Here is a 26,964-nt window from a genome sequence, read left to right as displayed (position 1 = left end):
TATTTTTGGTAAACCATGATCTGCATAAACAATGATGGCTTTAATAAGATTAAATTTAATAAGATTAATAAGATTAAATTCCCTAGTGGTAACAGAGCTATATTAGTTTGTGTAAAAACATGCTTTAATGTTTACATGGCAACAATATTGTCTAGAGATGCATTTCTTAAAATCTATATCCATCATTAAGTATCAATGGCTTTCCTACCTTGTGGGAATACTGTAGATAGTCAAACAAAATGCATTTATAAAGGACAATGTCTGGACTGGACAACCCAGCCAATCTGGCCAGAGAATCTATATTATGAACAACTCTGGGGCACCATCAGAAGAGAAAGGCAATCATCAATAATAACTAGCTACAAACCCTGTCAACTATAACAGTGACTTGCCTAAAAGATACACTGGTACAATAGTGACAAAATGTTATGTGAGTAACCAACAACTTTGTTATGGAATTTAAGGCCCATTCCATGAGAATGAACCCATATCTGACTCTCCTGAAGTGGCCAAGGATCTCATATTCAATTAGTCATGGGCCTAAGGGAAAACCTAATACTATTATTCTGCTAGAGAAAAATGACTCCTAATGATATGCCCATAGAAAAGGGCATCATTAGATGTCCTTTCCCTCATCAAAAAAGTTTCTTCTTGCAGTAGATGGGAATAAACACAAGAGACTCACCACTGACTAATATGCAGGGTGAGGGGCTTTGAAGCACCCAGTCCTAAATCAGATGTGTTCACCAAACCTCTCCACTTAGGACCCAGGGATCTATGTGGGGGGGGCGGGACAAAGGGAAGAAGGCAAGAAGATTGTAAGAGCCAGAGGTGGCAAGTGACTCCAGAGAAACTGTGTCTTCAAGACACAACAGGACTAATCTACGTATAAACCCACAGAAACTATGGCAGCATTCACAGGGCCTGCACAGTTCAAACCAGACAAAATCCCAGCACTGAGAAGAGGAAGTAGACACAGGGTCCCACCCCTAGCCAAGAAACTATTTTAATTGATACCTACTGGCAAAGGGAAAATGTTCTTCTTCAGTGAAGTGTCTGGGTATAGCAAGCACATTCCAGGCAGATCCCACCCCCGTGGTACTGGCCACCAAGTAAGAAGTTGGCCAACAGGCTCCATGAGTTTTCTGAGGGCTTTTGTTTTGTTTGGGTACTTTGTGCTATTAGTTTCTTGTTTCGTTCTTTGTTTTGTTATGCTTTATTTTGTGTTTTGAGAGAGAGCACGTGCTAGAGAGAAAACATAAAGAGGGGTGGGTGGGAAGGGGCAGAGATTCTGAGGGGAGTTGTGGGTGGAGGAAACCATGATCAAAACAGTATATAAAAATTAAATAAAAAATAAACAAAAATTAAGACTTTTCCCATGAATTGGCTTTTCTTACGTATTTTGCTGCAGCAACAAAAAGCAGATCCAGAGAAAAGCCAGATATTGGACATGGGTGGATCAAGAATACAGAAACAGAAAGGAAACTTGCAGATGGTAAAAATCTAGAGCTTAAAGCTTTTAACACCAATGACTGAACGTCCTGATTAATGGATTAGAGAGACACCCAGAGAGATAGGAAGTGAATATGATGGAGTATATTCCACCCCCAATGAAGGCACATCATTTAAACTGCAACAAAAGATATACCAGATACACTCTGTTGCCAGGCTCTAGGCTGGGGTACCTGAGAAGTGATAAGAGTAAAACCACAAAGGGTTTAGGCCTTGGGCCTAAACTAGAAGACCGCTGCACAAAGCCGTTACATTTGTGAAGACAGGTACCCCTGCTTTGCTTGGAGAACAGCTGCTCAGACATGATGCTGGGGCTAAGGCTGCAGACAAGGAAGCAGGAGGAAAGCGCAGGAGTCAGGTGGAGTTCAAATGCTATCCACATGAAGCCAAGAAGGAAGATCTACAGACAAGGGGAGGTATTAGACTGCTACACTATCATAGCCTGGCAAAGATCAAAAGCAGTATTCAGAGACTATAGAAAGGTAACTGCAGCTTAATGAGATAAGTTGAAGTTAAGATCAAATCAATCACAATTCCAAGAGCAGTACCAAAGGGATTTTGTACTTTTCTTGACAAAGAAAATACAATACTACAGAACTTATAAATATAGCAATTATAGCAAGGTGGTGAATGGGCGTAATCTCAGCACTCAGGAAGGCAGAGGCAGGTGGATTTGTTTGAAGCCAACCTGGTCTTCTAGTCTTCTTCTTATGATAGCTAAAATGGCTACATAAGCACTGGTTGTTTCTGTTCGATCTTAAAAACTGTTAACAACAAAAGTAGATGCCAGGCTTTCAGTCAAGGAAACAAGTCAAGGAGACATACAAGTCAGGAGCAAACCCTGAGGTCTGAGAGTTAAGAGTTCCTTAGAGGCCAGCGAGATGGCTCAGTGTGTAAAAGCACTTGCCATTGGGCCTGAGTTCGATCCTCCACTACCACGTGGTAGAGAAGCAATTCCTGCAAGTTGCCCTGACCTCCACATGCACATATGACATGTGTGCGCCCAGACATTCACGTATGTGCTATCTCCTCTCACCTCCTCCTCTCTCTCTAGTACAACAAAGCTCATTAAGGAGATGAGTTTCCATGAAAATTACCTCCACCCTTCACTCCAACTACCTTTGTTTTCGGTCTAGAAAAGAATCAGACACTTTTCTCAGCCAGGCAAATGTCTTGATTTGGAGTAAGTTCTCGCTGAAGCTTGGCGGGGCTGACAAGGAGCGATTTCACCTCTCCTGAATGGAAAAGACATAGCTCAGCCTGAAACCTCACACTGCGGCTGCCGTGCAGCCTTCTCCCTTCACGGGGCTTCACAGGTGCCAGGTCAAAATGACGCTATCCTCACCAAAACCAGAAGGCAGTGGTGCCCACCTGTACCGCCCTCCAGCTCACTCCTGATGAGGATGTCTGAGGGTCTGGCTTGTAAACAGACACATACATTAAGAAATAAAATAAAATGACCTCACTCTCTGATTGTCAAATGCTATGAAGAAGCCCTGCATCTAAGATTTGATGCCCATGGGCACTAAGCCTTCTCCTTGTCCACAGCGCAGTTTAAGTAATGCAAAACCGATTTTCCCTCTGAGAACACATTTCCTTGGAATTCATGTAATATTCTTCTCCTACCAGCAGAGGGAGCCCCGATCCACTTCCCGAGCTCTGAGACTGCTCAATCAAGTCTCTCAGGGACTCTCCAGGAGGAATGTAAGTTTCATCCTGCTCTAGCCCAATGCTGTACCGAGGCCTGGCTTCTTGTCTTTTATACCTAGGCATGAACGAGGGAGATAGTTTGATAAACTGAAATGCAATGACAGATATAAAACATCACAGACAAACATCAATCAAGGAGTACAGCAATAAACACAAGATCAAGTGCTGCTTGCTACCCTTGTAATGTTTTTACTCAATCATACGCAATTTTTCTTCTCTGTGTCTTTCAAATGCTGTATACAAGCAGATTATATTCTGACGGCATTTCCAAATAGCTCCAATATCCATTTCCGAGAAGCATTTCCTTTAAGTTCCCTAAGTAATTAAATGTTGTTTTCTTTTTCCATTTATAAAAGAATGTCAGGAAATCCTTTCACGCAAGAAGATGTACAAGATGATATAATAACCATGACATAAAATTAGGCCCTAAAACATGCTATTGTAATGTCTTCCAAAAATTCATCTTCATCAACTAACTGATGCACTTACAGAATGGTACAGCTGAATACCCGGATGCTCAAATGGCCTAGATATCTAAAACTTTACATTTCACAGACTAGAAAAGTTCTGGGCTAAAAACTTAATATAACTAAACTCATTTTGATGTTTACTCTATAAAGGTTTTAATACTAGAGAAATCTGTAGTCAGGAAATAAGGCTTTACAGAAAGCGCTTGGACTCCTATATGTTTTTATTTTCTTAGAGTCAAACCTAACTCATCATTAGTCAATACATTTTCCAATCATCCATGTTTCCTTAAGATGGAAAGTTTATCTGAGTGGTTGGAATGTCTGAAACAGAAACGAGACAGGCATCTATGTATAGCTTCTTTGGGGTAAACCTTTGTCAACGGTGATAGATATTTTCAGATAAAACTAATATATAGGGACAAAGAAAGCTGTGATGCGAAACCTTGACAGGAAGCAGCAGTGAAAACTATTTGTGTAGTGATCGCGCTCTGAGTGTGAAACGGCATGTACGAATCTTACACTTACCTAAAGTAACAGAATAAAATAATGAGGACCAAGAGCAAACTACAGACAGTCACAGATATAAGTAAGGCCTTGTGGTGGATAGCGCCGTCAACAAAATCTGAAAAAGAAAGCCACAGAACAGCATATTATTACTTAAAAGGGATGAACTCTTCTCCAAAAGTTTGACAAAAAAAAAAAAAAAAAGACGCAAAATATGGAAAAACCTTTAACGTGCCATGATAAAAAATATGTACTCAAAACAGAATGCTTGGCTAGCATAAATCCACTCAGCTAGACATGTAGTTCAACAGCATGGGTTTCCTTTCCTCTCCAAAGGAATTGTAGACACAGAATAAACCAGAAGAAGAAAGACAAGGGGAGCAACATCCTGAGCCCAGCATCCAAGCCAGAGCTGATGTGTATCCCAGAGTTAGGTGGTGTGCTTGTAAGCTCTTCTCACCTGGCTTCTGGGAGAGTCTTTGAGTAAGAAACAAAAAGAAATCTGCATTAACTATACCCAAAGTTGCTTTCTGACCGATGCAAAGCATAAGGACACCTGACATTCTATAAGACACAGATATGAGTATCTAGTGTATTTTGTATCAACTCAAGTTCTTGATCAGTCGGATTCGCTTTAAGTGAGCTCTCCCAAGCTTCATGTGGAACAGAATGTTTTAAGAGACCATTAATATAAATGTCTATTTATTGGCTTTAAACCCAGAGATATTTATTCAAAAATACCTTTTCTTTTAAAACGAACCACAAAGGTGATTTTTATGCAGGTGGCTCAGGGGTAATTTAAACAAAATGAATTGAAAGCAAGCGCAGCCACACGGTGACAGAGTCCGCACCCTTATGAGACGTCCAACATGCCCCTGAGGGAAACATGGCTGCTACTTAGCTGTAAAAGGGGAGCTTTGGGCAGTCCAAGACATTTTCCTAGCTGTCCTCACACACAGACGAGACATATTCAGTTTCGGCAAGAGGTTCTCTCACCCAAATGGGACTTTTTTTTTTTTTTTTTGTAAAAAAGTAGTACATGCTCTAAGAAAAAAAAATATTTTTAAGGCCCAATTGACTGAAAAACATGCAATCATTACATTCTTAACAAATTGCTGATAAAAGCTGCATGTATGCCATTATGGAATCACTTTCAATGAACAAAAATGTTAACCAAAGAATTATTTCTCAAAGGATATTATGTCACCTTGTAATTAGATTCTTTTTTTCTATCCTTTATGGAGAAAGTATCACTATATTATCTAAGCTTTCTCAAACTTCAGTCATTCTGCTTGAACCTCCTAAGGGCTGAGATTACAGTATCTGCCTCTCTGCTGGCTAAAGTATTTTTGTTTATAATATTGTGAACATTTGCCATTATGAGCTGTTGTCAAGGATGACATGGTATTTTGCATAGAAACATCCTAACTAGAAACTACCCTTCTGCTGTGATGTATTTAAAAGCTTTTGTTACAACACAGATTTTCTATAACATACACAATTATGTAATTGGCACATATGATTTTGATTATGACTGTGTTTATTTAACATGCTTAGATATAAAACCATTACTTCAAAGGACAGATATTAAATATTCTCACATGCACTACCAGATACCATTTAATAAGGATGAAACAACTTCAAATTCATTACTAACATGATCATCTTTAATTATTTTGACAAAAGCTTGAAGAAAGCATTCTAATGTCCTTCATCCACAGTTCTCATTATTTATATTTTATCATGAGTGTTATAATTCTCTTGCTCTCTGGTCACTCCTTACACAGAAACATTTCCATACGCACACACGTATGCATTTGTGTTCCATCTGTTTTCCTTTATTTGGTGTGCCTGTATTAGGTTAGAGGATTTGAGGTTACAGAGCAATGTTGCTACGCTATCCACTTTTAAATAATTCAGAGTTGTTATTACAAATAGTGCGATCAAGGATGCTGTCTCACAGTCACATGATTATATATCCCATTTTATATATATATATATGATATACTATATATGTACAATATAGATAATTGTATGACTCTCATTCCTGGGATACTAACCAGTTAGTTGAAAATAAACATACCTTGCAATGTTGCATAAAATGCTTAATTAGTTATTGTTAACTCTACCCACAGATCTTTACAGTTTTCTTGACAAATCTGATAATAGTCAGTGATATGATATATTCAGTGGCCTGAAATATGTTTTAATACTAATAATCTATACTTTCTACAAATAGGAATGAAAGTAGGCTGCATTTTTAAGGACTAAATAAAAATCATCAGAAATTAGTAGGTTTTTTTTTTTTTAATTATCCAGTTCAGAACTGTTATAAGTGGCACGGAAAAGGGGTTTAGAAGCTTGAACTACTGAAGTATTGTCCTAAAAGCCATTGTAAACAGGAGTAGTAATTAGCACATACCTTTTTTGCAAATTATTGTTTAATAAATGCTAACAATAATTTACAGGTTCTCAAAAATAAGTAGTCTGCAATTGTATACAATGTATAGAGTTACTAAGTTTTCTAAGTTTCTTTCTTTCATGTCTTATATATGCATGCAGAGACTGGAATCTCTGCCTCTATTGGAAAACACAAATCACACTGTATTTACAATTTTAAGGAGAACTCAATACATTTTCGAATCCAAAGATAATGTTCCTCTACTAAAATTAAATCTAACCACAGGATCACAATGAATTTCCAGTAAGCCCAGAATCCTCTTTCACTCCTATGCTATGAGTTTGTTAAAAGTCTCAGCCTCAATGATCACAGACTGCAATGTAAAGCGCAGACCAGTCCTTTCTTACTCATCACATTTCTGAATTATGACAGAAACAAAACCACAAGGACCTACGGGCTTCTCTCTTTACCATCCAGCACTGTTCTGAAGGCTAGCATTATTCTGCACTTTCCTTTTCCCCAATATTTCTCTCTTGCAGTCAGATCTGCTGCCTGCTTGTCTTGGCTCATGAACGGATGATCCCTATCAATAAACATCTGTTTCCGCTGTTCTCGAGGGGCTTGTGTTACTCTGCCATTGCCTGCAGTTAGAGTGCTAACGTGAACATTCCCGGAAGGAGACCCTTCCACACACCCATGAAGAGAAGACAGCATTTGGGCCCTTCCAGGATAACACTGTCCCTCGAACTTCTCAGGGATGAGAACCAACCGAGAATTCTGCAGGCAAATGGGGATCTATCTGAGAGACAAGTAAGAGTCACCAGCTGTTTCATAACAAAACCGAATTCTGTTGTGCCTTGTATATTGCTGTTTTTCATCTTTAAATGGGAATATCCACCCCAAACATCTCATGGAGTTGTAAGGCTCAAATGGTTTAGTTACTATAATACTCAGCATAATGCTTGGCCTGCATTAGTCATTTTAATTTTCATTGGACATTTTTGTCTCACCCATTTAGTAAATCACTATTTATCTCTGATTCTCGTTCAAGTGTCGCCTTTCTGAGGACATTGTGCTATTCTGCCATTGTATATAGAACCATCTCGATCATGTCCTTCATGATCAGCCAACCTCATACCCTGCTGTCATGCCTTCCTACACCATGATGGACTGACCGTAGCCTGGAAGTTACACTATCTCTCCCCAAAGTTGCCATCTGCCAGGATATTCTATCATAGCAACAGGAAAGTAGCTAATACAGAAATTGGTAACAGCAAAGCAGGTTTGTTTCTGTGGTGACCCTAACCATGATGTTTTCTGGAAGAAGGTACTTCAGGCTGGAAAGTGCTTTGGGCAGAGCCTAGTGGACTGTTCTTGTGAATGCCTGGAAGACAGACATGTGGAGATTAACCCGAGATGCTGTAGACATGTTTCTTCAAGTTTCAGAAGGGAACAAGGACTAAAGTGGTAACTGGGCTAGTGGCCATTCATGTGACACTTGGACAAAGAATACGGCTGTATTCTATGTGCGTGATGAGAATTTATTTGAGGCCGAATTTAAAAGAATGGGGTGATCCCTACAGCAGAGGAAATTTCAGGCAGCCTAACATGGAGTCTGTGGCATGGGTATTCTTGATTACTCTTATGCAAAAGAAATTCAACGTTGTGCTGTTAGGGGAGAAAAAGTACTAGGAAGCTCAAGATTCCAGCCAAGCCATATGCTGAAAAGTGTCTATCACTGTTTACAAGATTACCACCAATGACAAGAACCCTCCTGGGCTGCGTTGAACAACAGTGCCCTGAGGACAAGATAACACCAGGTTAAAGTTCCAATTTGTGAAAAGAGAGAGCATGAGGGGTTTCCTACTCCAAGAAAGCCAACTTTTCATTGGATTCAGCACACAAATCGTGCTACAAACATAGTCAAAAAAGGACACTAGGCTCCATTCTCAGCTGGTAGCAAAACTTTGTGTCCACATGGTACTTCTTTTGGTTGTATGAAAGATATTACATTGAGGACATCATGAATCCTTCCACCATCATCACAGAGAGTCTCGAAGGCTAGTCAGCACAGCAAAGTTCAAGTCCCTGGGAGGAGGCTCCAAAGGCTGCTGCATAAAGTTATGAAGATGAAGTCTGTTTCTGTGGAGATCCCAAGACACTGGAGATAACCAGAACAGTGAGACGTCTGCCAAGGAGGGTCTCATATGCAGAACCAACCCACGAAAGGGAGAAGTGCTGCATATTGCCAAGTTGGAGGAGCAAAATCATCTAAGCCCTTTGAAGAGAAATCTGGTGGATTCACACTGCTGGGTTTTTGTTTTGCTTTGATCAAACTTGACTGTGGCTCTATTTCTTCATTTTTGAATGGGAATGCATACTCTATATGCCATGGTTATTGAAAGTATATCATTTGAATTTGTTTGTTTGGTTGATTGTTTTTAATACTGGTTGACAGTGGAAAAAAAAACAGCTTTAGGTTTTAGACAAGACTTTGCACTTTCGAATAGTGTTGCTCTGCTGAAGAATATAAAAACCTTAGAAGTTGGACTAAATGCATTTTGTATTATGAGATGGCCATAATCCCGTGGGGACAGATATGACAGTCCCGTTTGGGTGAGAAATGCCACCCCCTCCTTTGCATAAGCTTATGTATTCGAGCACTGGGACCACAGCTGGTGCTGTTTATGAAAGTGAAGAGACCTTCCTGAGGTAAAGCCTTGCCAGAAGAAGCAAGTCACCTGGAGAGACCTTTGATTTTTGGTAGCCTGACTGGAGAGACCTTTGACTTTTGGTAGCCTGACTCCACTTCCTCCACCTTGCCTCCCTGTTTCTGTCTCTCTGATTGTTCCCTCCCCCACCTCTGGAACTATAAATCACAATAAACCCTTTTTTTTCTTGAGGTTGCTTTTCATTGGGGTATTTTATCTCAATAACAAAAGTGTTACTAAACCATCCTTAATGTAATTTGTAATCTACTAATGAGATATCCACGACCAAATGGAAGTTAAGTTTTTACAAGTCAATTCTTACACCCCTTTTGCAAGCATTATTTTCTTCATCCATGTCTGTATCCCTAACACTTAAGATGTTGCTTGAAAAAGAAATAAAGAAAAGTGTGAGTCTCTCATGTCAGTTTCTATGAATTAATTGGAAAAGCTTCAACACAAAAATGAGAATGTATTTATGAAACATTGTCAAAAATATGAAATGCCCCTATGTTTTAAAGTAAATATGCTCTCAAAAAATAAAGACAATCATGAAGTTTCATTTTAAATTATGCACATAAGAGTTAGGACTCTAAAGCATTTATAAATCATTTATTTGTGATGAACAAAAAGAAGGAAAAGGAAATCTAAAAGCTGTTGTCAAAATCTCTGCCAAAAAGCCTTTAAGTATGCAGAACCAACCCGCGAAAAGGAGATGTGCTGCATATTGCCATAATAGCAATAGCTATTATTTTAAATACTGCAAAGTTTATAAACTTTGAAATTAAAACTTTTAAAAGGACCCCCACTTTAGAAAATATGTTATTAATTCAATAAAAATCAGATTGCTGTGATGATAAAATAAAATGTGGTAAAGCAAAAGATATTTTATTTAGTCTTTTATTTAGAAGGTCTTTCTTTTATGAATGTATATTAAAGCATAGTTAAGACCTAATGTGAATAATTTTCATGAGTAAGTATGTAGTACTCTCTTTTCTCTCCCTCCTCACAGCACACAGTACACTCTCAGGACTGGAGCTCTCCAGAGAGAGGTGGGGAGAAACAGAGTGACAGGGACCCTAAGAATAAAGCTACATACAGCCACCAAGCCACAATCTGCATGTACAATCTGCATGTACATTTCTTGACTGACAGTCATGATGTCATCTTGCCTTAGCCTTCTACTCCAGCAGTGGGTAATGAACCCAATTAAAAGCCAAAATGGTCAAGAAAGCAATGAATTTGTCAAGGAGGAAGAGTCCAGTGCTTGCCCTCAGTAAGCTGAAGCCTCCTCTCACACCCCTAACCCATCATACCTCTGTTCTTCAGTGGAGGCAATGTAGGGTGTAGGTCTTGATTACATTCATTCCTCTCTGTGCAGCATTCGATTGATCTTCTCTGATGAGGAATGGGAGTGTCCTAACATAAAACACAGAAAGCTCTTAGCGGGTTTTCTCTAAATTTCCATAGCACAACATCAAAAATTTAATAGATTATCACTAGAGAGCATATTTAAAATTCTAATAATTTTGCTCAAAATCATGAAACTGTTACTTGCTACCAGGAAGTTTATTTTAGACTGTAATGTACCATTACAACATTCCTATTTCAATAAAAAAACATTTATTGCATTTATTGTACTTATAGCAACCGGCATACATTAAATAAGCAAATAATAAGCCTCAGCTTAACCAATAGATAATCTGGATTTTAAAGATAGTGTAAAAAGAAAGACACGGTTTGAAAACAAAGAGAAAATTGGCTAACGAGACTTTTTCCATTGTTTTATGTGGGATAGCCATGACAAAAGGATTCTTTTATTTTGCCAGTGCAAGTTACAAAGTAAATTCAAGTGATCTTCCTTACTCGACATTGAAAATCTGACCCTTCTAGTCCTAGACATCCAGAGGTGACAACAGGCATTCCGGAGTCGTCTTCTTCTATCATTGTGAAGCAATATCCATCTGTGCTGAAGACCAAACAGGGAAAGAGATAGTGAGGGAAGAACACGCATGACTTAAGAAAACAAAGTGAGCCTATCTTGCTTCCATTGGCTTCATCACAAACAGGACAAGGTCACAGATTTTTTTTTTTTCACTACAAACTGTTGAGAACATCTCAACATTTGCATCTATGAAAGCAGACAAAACAATCATTAAAAACATATGGTTTCCTCTTCACTTAGAAACTCGAGAGAGAGAGAGAGAAGGCTGGAAATTTCCTCCTATTGTTAATTACCATTAAAAAGCACTGACACTCTAAGTGGACTTATCTTGCCCCGATCACCTTTCCAGATAGACAACCTGAGGACGATACCACTATCCTTTTGCCAATGTGAGGACACTGAGGGTCAGAGAGCTTTAGTAATGTCCAATGTGTGACAAGGTCAGTGAGGGGTTGGGGGAAGGCAAGGCAAAGCTGGAACCTATGCCAGTGAGTGCAGGGTCTGGCTCTCTCATTGGAGGCCATGAAATACACCCCCTCTAAGGCATGGTAGTTGAGGTCAGGCAGGAGAGGGGTCAGCTGAGGCAGTGAAGGTTCATGGTTGTTAGCCTTCTGCTTAGGGCTGGTGAGGCACAGCAAGAAGTTAAGCACAGCAGCAAGCACTGTTGGACATGGATTAAAAGAGAAAACAGGAAGAAAGGTTTTGATATAACTAAATGTTAATGCCTCTCTAAATAAAAATAACTTTAAGCTGTCCTATGACACTTAATCTTCTTCTTATCAATAATTTGAAGAAAATGCTATTGCTATTTTGCATGTGGTGCAATTGGCTTCCTGAGACAATGCCGCTGTATAACACTGAATAGAAGAAATTACAGCACCAGGGGCCCCTCTAACTTCACTCCTTCTTGTTATCTGCTATCCTGGGACTCAGCTGAAAACAGTAACTGTTCCATCCAGGACTGCGTGCAAGCAGACATATTCTCTTCATAAATCAGGACTTATATCATGGATTCCCAAGAAGTCAAAAGCTGCCATCCGTGTCCTCGGAAATAAAGGATGGAGCCCTTCTCCCATCCTCTTCTCATCCATATACATGTGTGATGTCCAAGACAAATGTGACAATGGAGTTCCAAAAGGTCATGGGAACAAAGCCGTGAGAACAGTATTAGCCATGATTTGTAGGTCTGTCTGCTCACATTAGTGGAAGCGGCATTCTGCCATGCACCAGCCCTCCAGTTATCATCAACATCCTTACAATTGTTTACCCAGTTTTTAAGTCTCAAGTGATCCAGCAGGCCTCCGTTTATAAAAACTAGAAGGGCAGAGTTGAAACATACTAGTGAATGACTAGGATGGGACAGTGATAAATCTTAGTTAGACTAAGGTCAAATGTATGAATACTGTTGTGGAGGAAAAACTGCCTCTGAACAGCCCAAGCTCAAATTCTTTGGCGCGTTTCAGTCAACTCATTGAAACCTCAATGGGAGTGTAAACTCACAGTACTGACGGCAATAAATAAGGTGGACCTTCACAGAAAACAATGTGAGTAAATAATAATCATGCGACCCCTTTTGATGTTTTTACTATGTATTCAGACCATTTGCATAAAATATTTCTCATTTGGAATTCTGAGGCAGTAGAGCAGCCAACATAATGAATTAAATCTGAGATGATATAACGTATTACTCAAAATCAAAGAGAAAGTGGGAATAAATTTCTTGGCAACTTACAATACAAACTCTAGGGAGAGTAAATCAAGCTTTAAAAATATACAAACCTGTCTGCAGAACTGAGAGCTAAAAACACAAAAGAAGGGAGCCTGAATACATGGCTCAGAAATTAAGAAAAACCAGTTTCTCTTCTAGAAGTCCTGAGTCTAATTCCTAACACTCACATGGTGTCTGAAAACCATCTGTCACTTCAGTTCCAAACATCCAGTACCCTCTTCTTGCTTCTCCTGGGCTTGTAAACAGGTGTGGTGCAAATATACATATGCAGGCAAAACACACATACACATACAATAAAACGTGTGTGTGTGTGTGTGTGTGTGTGTGTTAGTAAAGAGAGAGAGGAAGATAAAGGCACACTGAAGAACCTTCTCACTATGTGATAATTAATAAATTCAGAGAGAAACAAAATATTTGGAGACTAAAAAAGAAGAGCTGTTTCGTTGTTTATTGTCTGCAACATGGCAAATATAATTTATAAACTTCACACTGGAGCTTCTGTCCAACAAGGGACATCAATGAGAAACGTACAGGACAATTACAGAAGCCTAAGCTACTCGAAAGCCTTTCACTCTGAGGCAGGCACTGACAGTCTTGGGTCTAAGTCTTCCCACCACTAAGATGGCTATTAGGCATCATAAAGGCAATTACCCTCTGATATCAGTTTTTATTTTTTTTTTAAATAGTCTACTGCCTGGGTGTCCAAGCTTGTGTCATGATTCTCATACTGGAGGAAGTGACAAGGTGAAGGCAGTCAAATCAGGAATAATTTTGAGAAGCGAATTGCACAGATGAATGCAGGATGGATCCTCTGGTTACGGGAATGATTATGAAGGAGCAAGGCAGTGACACTCAGTCAATTAATAGAACTGTCAATCAGTGGTGCTGTCTCTCTGTGTCACAGGCAGGGAAAAGCCATGACAAATGGACTGGGAATGGGGAGCGTACCAAGAAAATCAGTCACGGATTCTCAGTATTCCTGCACTTACTGAATAAAAGTGCAAAGCACTTGGCAAGTTAAAGGTTATGTGAAGTAGCCCTAACATGTGACATTCCTTGGATAGATAGCTCTTTGGGTTCAAGTCTCTTTAAGTTTGCCCAGAATTCCAAAAGCAAAGGAAAGTTTGAAACATCTACGAGGTGGGAAGGAAACAGAGTGCTTTAGAAGATGGTCCAATGCATCCAGGGGACTCACACTAACAAGAAGGAGACACACCACTTCAAAGCTTCCAGGGAGTAGTGATCTCCTGCCAGGCTGCTGGATTTGAACTCCTCTTTCCTCTCACCTCTCATTAAATGAGTTCAGAACAGCCTTCTGGGACCCAGTTCCTTCGTGAGTTATGGTTGAGGGATAGAAAACAATTTCATGTCATCAAAATGGCATCAACACCACCTCTATGTAAAGTGAGTGAAATGGGGTCAAAGGGACAGCATGGAGCTTATGAGTGCAAACCACTCTTGCATGCCTCTAAGGACTGACAGTTCTCCTCAATGATCAATACAAAGCCCTGCACATTTTCAAAGTTGTACCAAATTCCTGAATCCTTGAATTTCTTTTGAGTTTAGGTTTCAATCAGAATCTACTTTAACGGGCTGACTGACTGAGCACACCCTGACTTTGATAATACCTATTTCATATTCAAGGGAGCATAGTAAAGTTTTCAGACTTTTCCAGCACAGGTAATCTACTGGTGCACACAATCTGTGCAGGCACTTGTTTGGTCTTGTAGATTTTTATCAATAAATGTAACCATGTAATTATCAATGTAACTTTGTTGAGGCAGCTCTTTTTTCATTTGTGGATCACACTCAAGCATCAGGGGCCATGAGAAAGAGGTAGTCTTGGTTTGAGGAGCACACAGACTACAGACTCTGATTGTAGAAGAAAGAAAGTCATCAGCTTCAAGCAGCAGGGATAGAAATCTTAAACTACCTAGTGTTTCCAAGCGGTAGGCGGAAGACCAAAGAATGATGAGCAGGCTGTTGCCAACACTGCTGATTCCTAAGGGTTTTGCTGGTCCCCTTCCTCCCTAAGCTCTGAGATGAGTGGATGGCCACAGTTAGAATTAATATTACCGTGCCCCTCTCTGTCTATTCTTATTTTGAGTCATTGTAGCAGAGTCGGGTTGGAAGTTAACAGCATTGATAACAAAGTACCAGCATGGGTGTTGTCTTTGATTCCACCCTCAAGAACAATATCTCCCTCTAGTCAGCACCCTTCTCTGGTACTCCTACTGACTGATTTAGGGATGAGCTTATTTTTCTATGGAGCACACATTTTTTTAAACATTGTCCCAATTTTATATCCACTGTAGATTTTTCCTTATAGATCTTTACTGTCACTGCTCTCTGCAGACCCTTACATGCCCCAGAGCCCTTTAAAAGAACTCTCGTCTCCTGGCTCTGGATCTGGCTGATCTCTATATTAACACTATTATCTGACACATTATTATTTTCCTTCTTTGATCTGTAGTCCTCAGGGGATAATATGTAGAAGCCCAATACTATTTAGTTTCAATTGACCCTGACAACAAATTGTAATCTATGTAATCTCATGTCTGATGATGACATGAACATGAACAGTAATAGTTATTCCTTACCAAAGTCTCCAACATTGACTTTAAAATATCAGTAATGTCTAAAACCACAGGGTCTAGTATAGGAGTCAACATTCTCTTACTAAAATTGTTTGAAATCAACACCAACTAGAAAAGATAAACTCACAAATCTTGGTGATTAGTTGGACGGGCCAAAACTAGAAAAACTGGATAGCTCTTATGACATTTAGCATGCCCATTAGCTTTTCCTTTCACCCCTACACTCCAAGACATACAGTTAGCTAGCATTTGGGAAGCAGAGGTAGGTAGGGTCTATGAGTTCAAGGCTGGCCTGACCTACAAATATAGTTCCATGCCAGCAAGAGTTCCATGATACCTTGTATTAAAGGAGGAGGAGGAAAAAGAGAAAATGATAAGGCAGAAGAGAAGATGATAAGGACAACAGCAAAGACAACAATTGTTAGAGACATATCTATTTCCTTCTTTAAGCATCTAATATCATTTGCACATTTTTATAAATGGTTATGAACCATGATGTGGTTTCTGAGAATTGAACTCAGAATCTTTGGAAGAGCAGCTAGTGCTCTTAACCTCTGAGCCATATCTGCATCTCTCATTTGTACATGCTTTATACTTTATCTGTCAACAACAGTCAACTTATACCTGATAACTAACCATGTAGGAGAATTTTTGAGCAGAAACTAATAATTTAGATGAGGAAGTATTAAAATCATCTCTAAAAGATGAATTAACAATAGCAATTACAAATGGATAGACATGTGCCATGGATAGAAAGAATCAGAGGATGTTCATGAGACAAGGACAAAAACATGACGATCGAAGACCACATTTAAGAATATGAAAAAGGATGTATAGAGCCAGATGATATAGAAAAAATAAGTAAGCGAGTCTGAGCCAACATTTGCTAGAGTATAAAAATGACACAAAGCCTGGCATGGCAAAAACCACCTACGAGAAACTGTGTTGGGCTTTAGAATTCTCAAGGGTGCACTGGTGATATGCAGTCCCACCAACAAAATCAGGAAATGGAAGGATTACAGAGCAATGTGACACCTTAAGAGAGACATCTCAATGGCTTGTCTCCCCTCTTGTGATTACAGATAAACCCTGTACCCCTATTAATGCTATACTCAGTCATGATTCTTTTTCTTTTCTGGCTAAGTAGGCCAGGTTGGCCTTGAACTTGCAACCATTCCTCTGCATTTACTTCTCTAGTGCTGGGATTAGAGATGTTCATCACCCATCTGGCTCAATTTGCATAAACTACATCCTCAAGCACTCATGCCATAAGCAACAGAAATGACATGAATTTTGGCAGGAGTCACATCTGTACCTTTGACCTTGTTGTTGGCTGGTGAAACAACTGAGAGTGCTGAAGAGTTTACACACCTCTAAACTCCATCCATTTTCCTACTGAGCCAGTGAGAGTTCCCAGCAGCTTCAAGGATGAAGCATTATTGGTTCGGATTGCTTTCTCCAGGATGGTGGAAGTGATGGTGAACAAGAAACCTGCTTGGGACATTCAGCCTGCAGGAGAGGAATTTTTGCCTGGTACAAAGCCCAAGGGCAAACAATGTATACCAGGTATCTAATTCATTGGAAACTTTACCCTTGTCCTTAAAGCTGCTTTGCCTAGGTTCAAAGAGTCAGAACAGCAAACTGTTTGCTGCTGGTCTGTGACTTCATTAAAGTAGAAACCGAAACTTATATAGCAATGTGATATGATAAATTAATGTCTGTTGAAACTTACTAAAAAATTTAAAAGGACAAATAATTGGCAAGCTTTTAAATGAATTGCTTTAATAATTAATCTTGAGTGTACTTAGGAAAGTACTCATGCACGACGTTGTGTGTGTGGAGGGAGTAATCTTTTAACACAAGAGTTTGAGAAGTACTACCTTAGAGAGAACAGAGAATGGCCTGGTAGAAATCACACAAAGTCACGTGCTTCCTCGAGGTCTTAGCAGTGGCTCCCAATCTTCCTAATGCCATGACCCTTTAACACAGTTCCTTATGTTGTGGTGACTCTAATCATAATGTTATCTTTGCTGCTACTTCATGACTGTAATTTTGTTACTGTTATGAATCATAATGTAAGTATCTGTGTTTTCTGATGATTTTTGGGGGGGAGGGTTGTGGTCCACAAGCTGAGACTCACTGTCTTAGGGCAGAGAACAAAGGAAGCCCCTATGACCCACACAGGGAAAGACTGGAGTCAGCTCCTCGCTTGGAAAACATGTGTGGTACACAGGAGAGAATGTCCTCAGGGCACCCATCAGGGTTGGCTGCTGACCAAGAATTCCTAACTGAAGTCTTGGCCAATATATATATATATATATATATATATATATATATTTTAAGTCATACCATCATACTAAGGATAACATCACCTTTCAGAATCTCACATTTCTTACCTGGAAATAAACAGGAAAAACTACATTCTTCACAAAAATGTTGGGATGATTAGATAGGTTGAAGGTAAAAATATAGTATTTTCAGTAAATACCAGTTTTCAACTTGACTTCTACAAGTCAACACATCAATACTGAATGGCATACTCGCTTTCTGTTGAGGGATTCTGTTGTTATAATCATGGGTTTTATTTGTTTTCATTTACAACAGTACATCAAAGGTTGAAAACTGCATAATTAAAATCCCATCCCAATCTGCTTTCCATCTCTACTACCTTAAATATCTCTAAATTGCTCTGAATAGTGTTACCAGTTCTGATTTCCACTTTCAATCCATGTCACATTCAACCTCTAACTGCGTCCAATACAGCTGACCTATCTTCCTCTCTACTTTTCGTTTCCACGACACTTGTTTCTGTTTGTCCCCTTTGACATTCTCCTTGACCCAAGTGTTTAATGTCTCAAGGTTCTGCCCTATTCTAGCAGACAGTGTTCTACTGCTGACGGAGCTGTGTTTCTCCATAGGTATGGCTTCCTACAGCACTGAGCTTCACTGTACCATTTGATCTGGTTAGTGAACTGTCAGAGCACAGGAGGCAAGCATGGGCTTTAGATCTACACTCAACAGATCCACACTCACAATAGGAAATATGCCCTGCACAGCTGATGTCCTCCAAAGAAAGAAGAGAGGTATGGCATGCATGAGTCCAACAATCATCCTCAAGCCAAGGTCACTGAAGCCAGCAGAGCTCAGCACCTCTAAGTGAAAAACAAACATTTCATTTGTAAGCCTCTATATTTTTAAGGCAATGTGTCAACACTGGCCGCTGCTCTGTTTTTCTTTTTAGACTTTTAGAATATTTACATATGCTTAATGTGATATCTTGGGACCGAGACTTACATCCAACCATGAAGTTTATTTTTATCTTATGTGTCTTATGCAAACCTAGCAGGCACATAATTTGACACAATATTTTCAGTGTGCCTGCAATCTGACTGTGACCCATCACATGGAGTCAGGTGGGGGAATGAATTTCCACTAGTGGCAAAACATCTGTGCTTTGGGAACATTTTAAATTTGTCATTTTGGGACTAGGGATGCTAGTACAATAACCTGTATGAGACTCCCCGTCATTATAAACTTTATAAAAGCTCTCTGCAACAACCAAAGAATTAGACTCAGTTTGCCATGCCCTCCTGGCTGATGGCAGCCTAAGCGGACATACTTCCTGAACTCCAAAACTCGTAGTTCCTTTCCCCAGTGGAGTCCGCGGCCCCTCTTCATGCACACACTCTTTCTCTGACACTGTCTCTCCCAGGAGCCATAATGCTATGTGTAGCTTAGCCCTTTCTCTCTTGTCCTGCTCGGGCCTCAAGAGGCTACAGCTCTTTGCATACTCTCCCCTTCCTCTAGGGTACAGATAACATAAGTAGCATAACAGATGTTGGTGCATAAACATGTGTACAAAGGAAAAAAATGCTTTAGATTTTTCAGATTTTTAAAAACTGAACTCTTTACTTTCATAAAACATGACTTCCAATATCTCAGTTTTAGTAATGTGACGACGTCTCTACTAACATCTGTTGGATTCATAGAAACTACATCAAAAAACTGCTTTCCAAAAGCTGTTAATCTCTTAGCAGTATAAAATACTAACAACATCAATGTAATGAGTGCTTAAAACAAGATCAGCATATTTACATGAAATCTATGTTAAGTGAATATTAAGTGTTCTTTTTAATTTATTTATTATTTCAACTTATTCACTTTGTATACCAGCTGTAGCCCCCTCCTTGTCTCCTCCCAACTGCATCTTCCCTCCCTCTTCTCCTCCAATGCCCCTCCCTGAGTCCACTGATAGAGGAGGTCCTCCTCCCCTTCCATCTGACCCTAGCCTATCAGGTCTCATCAGGACTAGCTGCATTGTCTTCCTCTGTGGCCTGTAAGGCTGCACTCCCACTAAGAGGAGGTGATCAAAGAGTCAGCCACTCAGTTCATGTCAGAGACAGAACCCCTACTAGAGAACTCACTTGGAGACTGAGCTGCCATGGGCCACATCTGTGCAGGGGTTCTAGGTTATCTCCATGCATGGTCCTTGGTTAGAGTCTCAGAAAAGACCCCCGGGCCCAGATTTTTTGGTTCTGTTGCTGTAAACATTTTTAAAAAAATCACAAAAAATGCAATAGTATTTTGCTTGTTTGTTTGTTTTTCATTGGCAAGAAACCTGAGACCTGTTTATGTGTTTAGGGAAAGGGAAGTCTCAAATACCATTTCAGGCTAAAACATGATTAGACATTTCTCTAAATACAACACCATCATCCAGATCATATTCTTGGAAACATTAGCAGCGTATGTTTAAAACAGTATGTGTCCACTTGTCAAAGTGATGTCTGAGCCATTTCTGCCACCAACCTGCAGATGTTGTTGACTGAGTCCTCCGGACAGTGGTGGTGGCATCTACAACGAAGGATCCTGGGGCGAGGGGTGGGGGCTGTCCTCTCGCCGTCCTCTTTCTTGGTGCCCACATTTAATTTTCCCGAGCTTCTTAAGAGCATGTTATCAGTGAACTTCTCTGTACAGAATAAAGAATGAGGATTGGAATTAGACGTCCAGCTTTCTGTCCAAGAGATGATATGACATTAAGTTAAAAAGAAAGTACTTGTGACAAAGATGCAAACAAAAGACAGACATTCTCACGTTTTCATGAGCGTACACCATCTATTTATGTCTCATAGAGAGTAAGGAATGCAAACAATACTTTCAGAATATAATTTTATTCATTAAATTAGTATAATTATATTTAGTTGAGTAAAAACAGCTCGATGAAACAGTACTATAAAGATTATTCTTTTTATTAAGGATAAATGTTATCACTCATTTTTTTTTAGATAATAAACTCAAGTCTTGAATTTTAACTAATCACTATACACACAGTCAAATAATGGAGTCAGCATTTTAAATCCAGATTGTATGAAACCTAACACTATCTTTTTTATCATGTCAAATGGTTGATTTGAGGTACATCATTGTATTAATTTGCTTTCTATTGTTGTGATAAATCACTGGTCAAGCCAACTTGGAGAAGAAAGGGTATATTTTACCTTGTAATGCCTGGATCACAATCTATAACTGAGGAAAACCAGGATAGAATCCTGGAAGCAGAAACTAAATCAGTATTCATGGAGGAATGATGCTTTCTGCTTACTTCCTCTGGCTTGCTCAACTACTTTTCTTGTACAGACCAGGCCTACCTGCATGGGGACAAAACCACCCACAGTGATCTGGAACCTCCCACATCAATTAGCAATTAAGAGAATGTTCTTCAGAGATGCCCATGGGACAATCTGATGGAGACAATTCCACAATTTAGGTTCTCTCTTCCCAGATAAATTCAGCTTGTGCCAAGTTTGTGACAAAAACTAACCAGCACAACCACGTATATTTAATCTTCAAAATGTGTAGAAAAACAAACACAAAAAATAGAAACATATTTCAAAAGATACATCTTTTCTATCAGCTTTTACAGATACAAAGTGTTTATCTGTTGTTGCAGTGATGCTTCTACCGTTTTTGATAAGAGCCAGTATGCAGGAATAATCTCCTAGAGGCAGATTTGTCTGGGTTTCTATCTTTCATATACTGACTTGGAGAACTTTATGGTATCCTGTAACACATCTTAACATTCTTAAAAAATCATGATTACAAATGCCCACATCTTACATCAAGAGATTAGCATGTGTATGTTACATGAAAAGATCATGCACTAGTTTATACCTGTTCTGCTTTAGGCACTGTGATCAGAGTTGTCATGTACCATGTCACTGAATAAATTATCTCTCACCATGTCCAGTTTAAAAACTCTCTCAAACCACATCTAAGTGGACTCTAATTGCACCAAATCTCAACAAAATAGACTTATGTATTATTTTGTTTAAAACTAAAGTTATATGTCAGAAGCAACAAGCAAAATGAAGCAAGATATTATATATAGTACATTTGTTATATTTTTAATATATGATTATTAGTCATGACTGAATCTGAAAATGAGAAATTTAGGAAAAATATCTGTGATACCCTTTCATGAGCCTTCTCTGTATTAAACTAATTAGCCAGATTTTCAGTGAATTATTCATGTAAAAATCATTAAAATATGTTAAAGCAGGTAGTCTAGGTAGATGGCTGAGTTGGTAAACTGCTCACTGAACAAGGGTAAGCCCCCAAATTTGACCCCAAGCACCTGTATTAAAAAGTGGTCGTAGCTGTGCCTATAATGTCAGTACTGGGGAGGCAGAGATAGATTTCTGGGGCCTGCTGGCCAGCATTTATTTAATCCAACCATACACTAGACTCAGTGTGTCCATTAAAGGCAGATCACAAGACTATAAGGTGAAGATAGCCATGATGTAGTATTAACAGAACGACTCATCCATTTTCCATTTGTGCTGATTGAAAGTTTGCAAGTGAAAATGTGATAAAAACATAAGAACTTACAGGGGCTGATATTTCTATTCATGTATCATATATGAGCAGACAGGAATATGTGAGTGTAGATAGTTGAGGTGAGGGTCATGAGAAAGAATGCAATCGTGCTTTGCATTGTGGGCAACCTGAAGGCAGTAGGTGCTGGTACAAGTGTTATCGTCTAGAGATGGAGGAAACTGTGAAAAGAGGCACACATGCCATTGCTGCTGGGGAGAGAGAACTTGAAAGCATTATTTAAGATCTAAGTATCTCTACATTGTAGTAACACTAATGTGTGGGGAAACGTGGTTGGCCTCCCATTGTTATACAGATATATGACTTGTTGAAGAGACATTATCTGTGACGGAAGAGTCTTAACATAAGATTCACTGCTTGTATCCAAATGGGCTGTCACTCCTGCTTCTATAGGCAAATTTACCTGTGGAGTAGCAAATCTGAACTGATATAGTGAAGAGCTATTTATCCTGCTTTTCTGTTCAAAACAGAGAAGAGGCTGTTTTCACATCCTAATATGGAATGAAAAACAGAACAGAAAAATCAAAAGCTTCACAGTCATGAAGATAATGGTCCCCAGCTCATCTCACTTCGGGGAGTCACTGCTGAGCCACTGCGAGTGCCTTCTTGGCAGTGACACTAATGGCTTAATGCCTTGCTTTGCTTCTGGTTTCCTCTTTTCTTTCGTAATGATGTCTCGTTACGAAGCCCAAGCTGGCTTTACATTCAGTCCGTAGCCATGAATGTCTTCAACTTGTAATGCTTCTGTCTCAGCCTCCTGAGAGCTGGCACTACAGGTACAGGCCAGCCATGCCCAGTTGCGTTGCCGTGATTTTGTGTGATTATGTGTGTGCTTGCCAAAGTTGTTTTGTTTTGTTTTGTTTAAAACAAGCACACTTCATTCTATATTGCTCACTATCAGCAATCTATTTGTTACAGGTTAAACATTTTCGAAAACCCCAAATATAAAAATTCCTCAAACTCCAAATCTCTTTAATGTTTGAACACTATGTCAGGTAGTTCAAAGTATATAAACTTTCATGTAATAATTGTTTAAAAATGTTTCACAAATTGATGTTCAGGATATTTGTTACAGTGTGTATATATGCAAAGAGACACAGGTTAATTTTGCATTTAAACCTGTCCCCCCAAAGGAATCTCATTATACAGAAGCAAATATTCCAGAATAATTAAAAAAAAAACAAGACTTCATACACTTCTATTCTGAAGTATCTTAGATAATGAATATTGAGCCTGTAGTATATTATACACAGTTTTGTGCTAGTCTCTTCCGTGACAATAGACAAGTCTAAGGAACCATTTTTTTATAAAAAAATATTTTTATTTTTTTATTAAATGCAGCTTGGACACACTGGAAGAATCAATTAAAAGTTACTCCTCACACAAAGATGATGAAGATGAATTGCTGACTTTAATCTTAATGCAGATAGAATGCAGGCTATCTTAAGCCAGAAAGACATTAACAAGACCAAAAAGATATATAACTCTCATAATAGAGACAAAATTTCTTTAAACATAGGTAGCAGTCAACCGTTCCTGCAATGTGAGCTAAGTAAATGAAAGTAGTGAGAGGTGAAAATGAGTGCTTCTGACTAGAGTCACCATTCAACAGATGGTGAACTTCCAGTCTGACAGAACTGGGGAGGAGTTCCTTGTTTCTGTCAAAAAAATCAGATCAAGAAAATAATTTATAGATGCAGTTGCTATTTATTATTCCATATATAGTTAATTCCCTAGGAATGAGAATTATTATATCACAGTTCATAGCCACCAGAAAACACTGAACAAACTGAGTAAAAACCCAGAAAAAAATACCAATAATCTACTCTGAAGAGAGCAGATACAAGAGTTTAAGGCATCAATGAGGTGACCAGACGCACTGGGCCCCTCACATGCTAAGCACGGCCAAGAAACTGCCCAGCCTCTGAACAGCCCACCCACAGCAGTGCAAAGCGGCCAATTAGAAGCTGCATAGCTCTAACATTATAATTGTGGGAATGGATTTACAAAAGAGTTAGGCTCATATATCATATTACACTGAACTCAAATAAAATCAGCCCTCACAGAAAGAAGCCAGAGCCGTAAGCAAAACAGCATAATCAGCTAATGCCCGAAAATGGCAAAATAATACAAAAAAATCATTTTGTTTAAAATGTAATCATTTTTTTAATAATGGTAATAACACTGAAATAACTGACAGAAAACTAAATATGTGGATATGTAGGCGAACATTTCATTAGGAATAATGAAAACACATCCCAAATACCAGATGTTCCATTAAAAGAACATCTCTGTGATCACTAGTTGTCTGAAGTTCTTTGACTAGGGATTGGACCCTGTTAAATTCTCCCCCTTCTACATTCAAATGTCTGCTGATACTATCATTGTTCAGGTCTTGAAATGTCCAGTCTTTTCTGTTCTACAAGATGTCCACTAGAGGGCAGGCAGGAGCAAGAAGAGACATGGAAATGAGAAGAGCACATTGTCTTGGGTAAAGAGTAAGTGGGAGAAAATTAAAGTACCTGATTATTTGAGTTTGATAACAGTCTTCCTCATTCCCATTCATATATTTAATTATGTGGATAAATTTCCATTGTTTTTTTTTTCAGTCAGTGGTTTAACGAACTGTTGTTTATTTCTTTGAACAGTAATTTGCCTAAGGTAAAAAAATGGACAAAATGGAATTATGACTCCAAAGTGCCCAAAGAAAACTTAAATGCTGTGAAAAATAGACATTTGCTTCTCAAGGCTCAGAGTCAAATGGGAAGGTGTTAGGGCTGCTACTGCTGGGCAAAATGCCCAAGGACAGATGTGGTCACTGACCAATGGAGCCTGACAAATGGGTTCACCCTCTCAGCTCAGCTCTGTCCTCACTAATTGGCCTTAGCTCCTAACTGAGCCCCTTTAAAGAATGTGGCAGATGACAGCCCTCGATGGCTAGAGTCTTAGGGATGTGCTTGTGCCTTTATGAGGTAGGGCCTTTCTCATGCCCCTATTCCCTAACAATTGTGTCTCTTTCCTTACACATGCGCACTCACTCAGATTGTGTTGAACAATCCAAATGCCAATGTTATGTGTCACTTAAAACCCTTCTAGAGACCCAAAAGCAGCTGACTGAAAAAAAAAAAAAATTAAAAGCTCTAGTCATTTGCTTTTGATGTGAGATTATAATTTAAACAAATCACAAAAGGATTAAATATTCAATAAATGTCATCTTACATTTTCATTTACTTGCTTAGCATGTAAGTGATACAGAATTGTGTGCCCGAGTCAGCATTTAGGTACCAGAGGAACTTACAGGCATTTTACCATGACTTTTATACATCAAACAACAGCTAAACCGTTGCTTGGGCTTTACAATGTTTTTGAATTTACAGAAATTCAATCAAAATGTTTATTTCAATAAAACATTGTGCAAAATATTTTAGAACATAAATTAGCTATAAGATTTTGGTGAAATCTCGAACATAAGAAGAAGAGCCAGCAAGCAGGTCACCATGATGTTTACACACTTTAAACATCACACTGACTCCACATGTAGACAGCAGTACCAGTACACTCGCTGAGGAAGATAAGAACTTTCACTTGTATCTGTATCTTAAGATAGTTAATATGTCAGCTAGGTGAACAGTGCCGGAAAAGATACTGAGCCATGGTCTCTTTTATGACAATGCCATGGAATCAGCTCAATCTGAGCCAATTTCCAAGCCAGGGGCTGTGCTTCTGTGTAAGGTGTTCCCATCAGTGCCCTGCTCCGCAGAGTCCTGCGGCTAACGAAGGTCTGAAGTTGCCGCTGTACCAGTCCTCACTCTGTGTGCTGCCCAACATGCCCAGGGCATCCTGACCTACAACGCCAGCTTGAACAGGTTATATGTGATATGTATATATAATAATCAGAGTGTAACAGTGGAGCCAGAAATACAAGCAGCTTGCCTGCCTTATACCACATACATACTTTCTCCCTACAAAACTACAGACAAGCCCCTAAAAAGGCATTTAAGATCTTTCAGCTTCCAATCTGTAATTGGATAATTACTAAAGGACACTTTAGTTTCCATAAAGATTGACCAAATTACAGAATTACACTGAGAGTTCACATATCTAAACCTTTAGAGTATAAAATTTGTGTGTGTGTATAAAGTAATCTTAGAATTCTGCTCTTAACTACAATCATTACCAGTGCGCATTCAACAGTTCATTTATGATGACAAAATTATTTAAAACAAAACTAGTATATTTAAAGCTCACTATAGTCTCAAGAAATCTCTGTAAACTAAACTGTTTAGACTCTACATAGCTGTACATGAGGCTCTGTTTTTAGTTGCTATTTGTTTGTTTGTTTACTCACATATTTTACCTTATAGAAAAAATTTCTAGAAACCAAACCAAAACTGGTGACAATTACTAAGATACACTTGCTTTTACTATTTCAAAGGTTTATCTTTTCTTATTAAAGTTAATTATAACCCTCTAGATAAAAATGGCTTAATTATCATT

At 38.9% G+C, this 26,964-nt stretch overlaps 1 protein-coding gene across 9 annotated transcripts in view; it reads right to left on the bottom strand.

Annotated features, from left to right (window-relative positions):
• The window catches only part of Bmpr1b (bone morphogenetic protein receptor type 1B), a 323,473-nt gene that overhangs the window by 25,670 nt on the left and 270,839 nt on the right, over window positions 1-26,964 (bottom strand). For 7 of the 9 annotated variants that reach the window (XM_060392619.1, XM_060392620.1, XM_060392621.1 and 4 more), the window contains 5 exons: window positions 20,383-20,542; window positions 11,172-11,274; window positions 10,622-10,724; window positions 4,218-4,314; window positions 3,139-3,277 (listed from right to left, as the gene is read on the bottom strand). In XM_060392619.1, the coding sequence (XP_060248602.1) occupies window positions 3,139-3,277; window positions 4,218-4,314; window positions 10,622-10,724; window positions 11,172-11,274; window positions 20,383-20,525 (585 nt within the window). In that variant the 5' untranslated portion in view covers window positions 20,526-20,542. Of the gene's footprint in view, window positions 1-3,138; window positions 3,278-4,217; window positions 4,315-10,621; window positions 10,725-11,171; window positions 11,275-20,382; window positions 20,543-24,989; window positions 25,108-26,964 lie in introns of those variants that run through there. The other 2 variants (XM_060392624.1, XM_021657664.2) reach the window with 2 other exon arrangements.

Source organism: Meriones unguiculatus, chromosome 10 (assembly GCF_030254825.1).
Source record: "Meriones unguiculatus strain TT.TT164.6M chromosome 10, Bangor_MerUng_6.1, whole genome shotgun sequence".
Lineage (NCBI taxonomy): Eukaryota > Metazoa > Chordata > Mammalia > Rodentia > Muridae > Meriones > Meriones unguiculatus.
Note: the sequence above shows the minus strand (reverse complement) of the source record. Positions and strands in the feature narration are given on the sequence as shown.